The 5,387-nt window shown below is 35.2% G+C and overlaps 1 protein-coding gene across 1 annotated transcript in view; it reads left to right on the plus strand.

The window, feature by feature from the left end:
* The window catches only part of LOC117122099 (synaptojanin-2-binding protein-like), a 6,265-nt gene extending 1,808 nt beyond the window's left edge, over nt 1-4,457 (plus strand). The window contains exons 2-4 of the mRNA XM_033267575.1: nt 938-1,074; nt 2,801-2,914; nt 3,576-4,457. Of these exons, the coding sequence (XP_033123466.1) occupies nt 938-1,074; nt 2,801-2,914; nt 3,576-3,704 (380 nt within the window). The 3' untranslated portion in view covers nt 3,705-4,457. The remainder of the gene's footprint in view (nt 1-937; nt 1,075-2,800; nt 2,915-3,575) is intronic.
* The last annotated feature ends 930 nt before the right edge of the window (nt 4,458-5,387 follow it).

The following is a 5,387-nucleotide window of genomic DNA, read 5'->3' on the forward strand; positions in this document are numbered from 1 at the left end:
GTCAAAATGAAGCGCCAAAAGAAATTCTCATGATCTTTTATCAGGGATTTTTTACAACCATAGAGATCTTATTAATGTGTGTGTATACACCATAGAAAACAAAGCTTAAAGTCAGGCTCCGGAGGGAAACAAATTTTTGATATGTTGTAGAACTGATTTTTCTAAGACAGAAAAAAGTAGTTCGATTAAAAACTGAGCAACAGTGAATGAGATACATATTTTTAAATATTTAAAAACTGGGGGAAAAAGGTGTAAAAAAGGGCAGTTACGCCCCTTTCTTCCCCAGTTTTAAATTATTTAAAAATCTGTATCTCATTCACCGTTCCCCAGTTTTTCGTCAGAAAACTGTTTTTTTTTTTTTTTTTTTTTGTGTCTTAGAAAAATCACTGCTACAACATATCAAAAATTTGTTTTCCTCCGGAGTCTGACTTTAAAACTGTGCAACAATCTCCTTGCACAGTTTGCAAACTGTGCAGAATCTTGCAGTTTCCAATTTGTGCAAAGAAATCCTTGCACAGTCTGCATAGTGTGCAAGATTTTGTTGCACACTTTGCAAACTGTGCTTTTAGAGAGCTAGAAGCTTGTGGTGGGGGTGCGAGACCGATGCTTGTCTCACTATTTATGTCCCTCGACGAGACCCTTTATCTGCATTTTTCTCTCATCACCCAGGAGTATAAATGGGTACTAGGGGGGAAATGATTCAGACTGAAATTATATATGTACACACATGACTCGTCGGGGAGCGGAGGAGGTTGTACGTTGTGTGTGATAGATTCTGTATAGGGTAAAAAAGGTGCCTTGAGCAGATTTCTGGATACATGTGCTATATAAATCCAAAAATAAATGTAATAAAGTAAATATTTATTTCATGTCTCTGATAGCAATAGATGAACAACAGATAATTAAAGAGTTATTGATTTTTGTTTTGTATTTAAAGGGCTGGGATTTAATATCAAAGGTGGAAAAGATCAACCGTATTTACCTCTTGAAACTGGAATATTTGTTACTAAAATAAGAGATGATGGCGCTGCTGCAAAAGACGGACGATTACAGTTGGGTGATAAGATTCTAGAGGTGAATATTTTCTGAATGCTATGAATAATTTTTTTAAATTGTATTTAATAATGGAAATACAGTAGAACTCTAATAAGGGACCTCTTTAGGACCAACAAAAAGTGGTTGGGCGTAGTGTTAATAGATCTATAGTTGAACTTGCCTAAGTCGAATCTAAAGTGGCATTGAACAAGTGTTGAACTTATATAAAATTTGACTTACAGATTGTTAATGAATGGAAAACATAACAATTTGGCGTGTAAAATAAGATGGATACAGTATTTAAAATGGGATGGATAATTATTTGAGTCAACTTAGGCAAGTTTAACTGTATTTTTCCTTGATTCACATCCAAAAGTGTGTCACCTTAATAGAGGTGTCCTGTGAATGGAGGTGTCCTGTGAATTGGTGTGTCCCAAAGCAGGTGTTCTCCTCTACTGTTTTAGATTAGAGACTTTACATTTCAACCATGCCACAACTAAAGTGGATGACAAACTAGGTCTGCATGCCTTTATTCTTATTGTTCCATTTCTTGTGAGTACTTCTCCACTGCTACCGTCATAAATAGGCAAGGCTTTTTTTATAACTTGCTTCGCAAACCGACCGCCCACCAGTATTGATGATTTCGAATAAAAATGAAATGTTATTTTGTCCAATTAGTGCACACGCCGCAATGAAAAATTGGAAATTTCAGGAAGAAATTTAAGTTTTTCTTTATTTTTTATTATTTATAAGCTGCCTTGAAAATCTTCAGAAATAAGATATTTATATGTCTTCTTAATTATATAAATTTAAAGAATTTAACCATCCTATTAGTTTACTGTTTACATTCAACAATAAAATTTATTATCTCCTCCATCTGGATGTTTTTGTCAAAACATTTTGCTAAATAAGAAAACAAAATTTTATGTTTATTTTTTTTTTCCTGTCCTCTTCAAAAATTAGTTTGCAAAAACAAGGTATAAAATATGTCTCACCTTATGTGGAAGAAAAGTAGCATGAATGAGGTGAATGAGTTGATTTTTTAACAACTGAAGTGTAATTTTTTGCTAAATGTGGGACCACCAGGAGCAGCACATATTTTTTTCTTGATTGTTTCTGTTCTCTATATCGGCCCTAGCAGCCACCCATACAAAAAAAGATCTATTAATCTATCAGCCAAAAAGATCTATTAAACAATCAGCCAAGTATTTCTAGAGCTCCTCATTGGAGCTGAAAGGTCAGTAAACAGGTCTGTCACCAGGTTTAGGACGGTCACATTCTCGTTTCTGCTACATTTCTGCTACATTTCTGCTACATTTCTGCTTTGTAGACTCAGTCTGAATCATCCAAGCCACCAATGATTATCAGTGGCGGATTCAAGGTGGGGGGGTGGGCAGCCGGCCCAGGATCCCCTAAATTGTTCAAAATTTTATTTAAATGGAGATATGCTGTAAGGAAAATTATATTCAAATTTTTAGTCCAAGATTGCAATTGCCGGCCATCTATAGGTGCCATAGTCACAAATATCTTCTTACCTCTTCCCCAGCGATTTTGGGGCTGAGGTGGTATAGACCCTCCATCTATGAAAGTCCCTTCCCAGCCCCCCCCCCCCTTCTATTTTGAATTCCTGGATCTGCCACTGATATTATTATGATGATTATATAACAAAAGAAAAAAATAAATAAAAAATGGTTCTGTAGATTTGGTTTTGTAAATTTTGTACAAGACTCATTTTAAAATATACATAATATATTGTTGTGTTTAGATTAATGGTAAGGATATGCAAGATGTTGTACACAAAGAAGCTGTAGACATTTTCTTGTCTGCAGGAGAGAAAGTCAGCCTATTAGTTCAACATGGTGTAGAGGAATATGTGAGGGTAAGAATCTTACTAACAAGTTCTTGTAATCTCGTAAGCTCTGATGAGGGCAGTATAATAGAGGCAGTAGAGTATATCGGCCCTAGCGGCCGCCTATATGGAAAGAGATCTATAAATCTATCAGCCAAAAAGATCTATTAATCAATCAGCCAAGTGTTTCTAGAGCTCCTCATTGGAGCTAAAAGGTCAGTGAACAGGTCTGTCACCAGATTTAAGACAGTCACTTATGAGGCTGTTGGACTAAGAATATTAATTTGCGGATAAATAACAAAGTTATTATGATTGCCATTTTCTAATATTGTGGTCTAAAATTAGAATTTTTGGCCATCTAATCCATAAAAATGTCTTCACATGAACTCCACCAGGGTTAAAAGAAATTTTAAATACACTAATTATTATGTTCAAGTTGATAATTTTTGTGTTCACTTTATGAGCAAATTAAATTCAAAAATAATTTTTTAAAATTATTTTTCATAGTTTTCATGGGACAATACATCTTTAAATGAAACTCGAAAAGTTCTGTTTCAAACTATTATACAAGTATTTTGGTGTCTTTTTGGGAGAAGACTTATATTTTTGTCAAAAGAAGCCCAAACACTTGGTCTAAAGATGATGGTATATTTAAACTGTCTCAAAGAATTTACACTTTTTATACCCTCAGGAGGCTCACCGTCAGAAAGTAGCTGCGTCCCAAGAAAAAGAAACAAGGAAGTTTCCATGGTTTGCATTTTCAGCAACAGTAGCTGTAGGTGTTCTGGGAGTGATTTACTACCTCAAGTACCATCGCTGACGTAACTTAATAAACGGCATCATTCGATTCCAAACAGAAACTTATTTACAAATTACATGTCTATGCTTTCTAATAGACTGTATCAATCGTGAATATAATACTGTTATTAATGTAATAAGATTTCTCAATTCTTCGGTGTGTCACTGAAGTGGAAATTCAAATTTTGAATTTTTTCCCCGTCCTTGACAGTCCCACAAAATGACATAATACTCTAATGTGAGACATGCGCAATATTTCTCCTGTCCCCTGCATATTGAATAGTGTGCTCTGATTGGTCTGTAGTTCAACACTCTTGGTGATGGACATTTTGACGGTGAAACATAATTCATATATGTACGTATATATGTATATATATGTATATATATATACACACACACGTATATATGTGCATTATATCTTTCCTAGTATTCAACACAAGGAAGACAAGCATATTTATTTGGATCTTTTCCTGATATTGACACTGAATTTTTCAAGTATTTTATTTCTATGACATTCATTTTGGTTGTAACATTGAATTAAAAGATGGAATTTTTCAAAAGACTTGTAGATAATGGGTTTAAAAATTGTAAGAAATATTCCACCTGTTTTAATCTCATTCATGATATAGATTTTGTACAAAACATGTTTAGAGAACGTAAAATCTGAAGTGCAGGTAATTGAGATATAACGATGATGAAATATATAATTGGCTGGCGTAAAATTTGATATTGTATTGATTACACTTAATAAATACTAAGACGGATTGAAAAAGTATTTGTTGTGCTTGAATCAGTCAATCAATCAATCAATCAATCAACATGGATTTGTATAGCACTGATATCCTTGGCAGAATGCAATGTTCAGTGGCACTAGGACAGTGGTATTACTCAAAGTGCACAGTAACCAGTCACCCGCCAATAATGGAGGTCCCTATATGCTTAAAAAACATCTTATCCCAAACCCTCTCCAAACTCGGTGGGAAGGTCTTTGGATGGTACAGTGCGCCAAAGTTACGTTTATCTCGCTCAGTTAGCCCCACCCCTGAAAATATATCCTACAGCCGCCACTGTATGCGATTAACCAGATATTTGGCATTTGTTTCCAATGGGCTTGGTACCTGTGATACCAACTTGTATTCCTGAAATGTTCATGGTAGTGTCACAGGGTTTGTCAGTGACTCGGACGGCTCATCTTTTCCGGAAATGCTGTTGCCAGTCTCTCAGTGGTGTGTCAAGATTGTCAGTGTGCCGACAAAATGAAAAATGTGAAAATTGTTTTAGAAACTGTAGGCTTACGTTTGATCGCATTATACCCAAAGAAGAAAAAATAGATAAAACAATGTCAAGATAGTAACGGTTGGGGTTGTGGTGGTTTGCCCTGTTAGTGGGGGTAGGGGTACGGTACGAGTGCTCTCGCACTGCCATACTGCTCTGCGATTGTTATTTATTATTAATGTTATTAGTTTCTATGCTGTTAATGGCATGAATGGATGTTTGTTCGCCCGTACATATGCCTGTGACTGCGATGTCATCAAATTCGTCGAAAGAAACAAGCAAATGGAGATTTAAGTTGGATGCCATTATCCATATCTCATAATATTTTGATAGTTTACTCAAGATGAAAATTCAGCGATGGCCAACCTAATGATTAGATCTTGTCTTGGATTTACCAGCAAAGCAAAGGGTTTTACAGCAGAAAAGTAGA

This window comes from Anneissia japonica, unplaced genomic scaffold (assembly GCF_011630105.1).
Source record: "Anneissia japonica isolate Jap-2015-1 unplaced genomic scaffold, ASM1163010v1 scaffold1208_len1460985_cov181, whole genome shotgun sequence".
NCBI lineage: Eukaryota > Metazoa > Echinodermata > Crinoidea > Comatulida > Comatulidae > Anneissia > Anneissia japonica.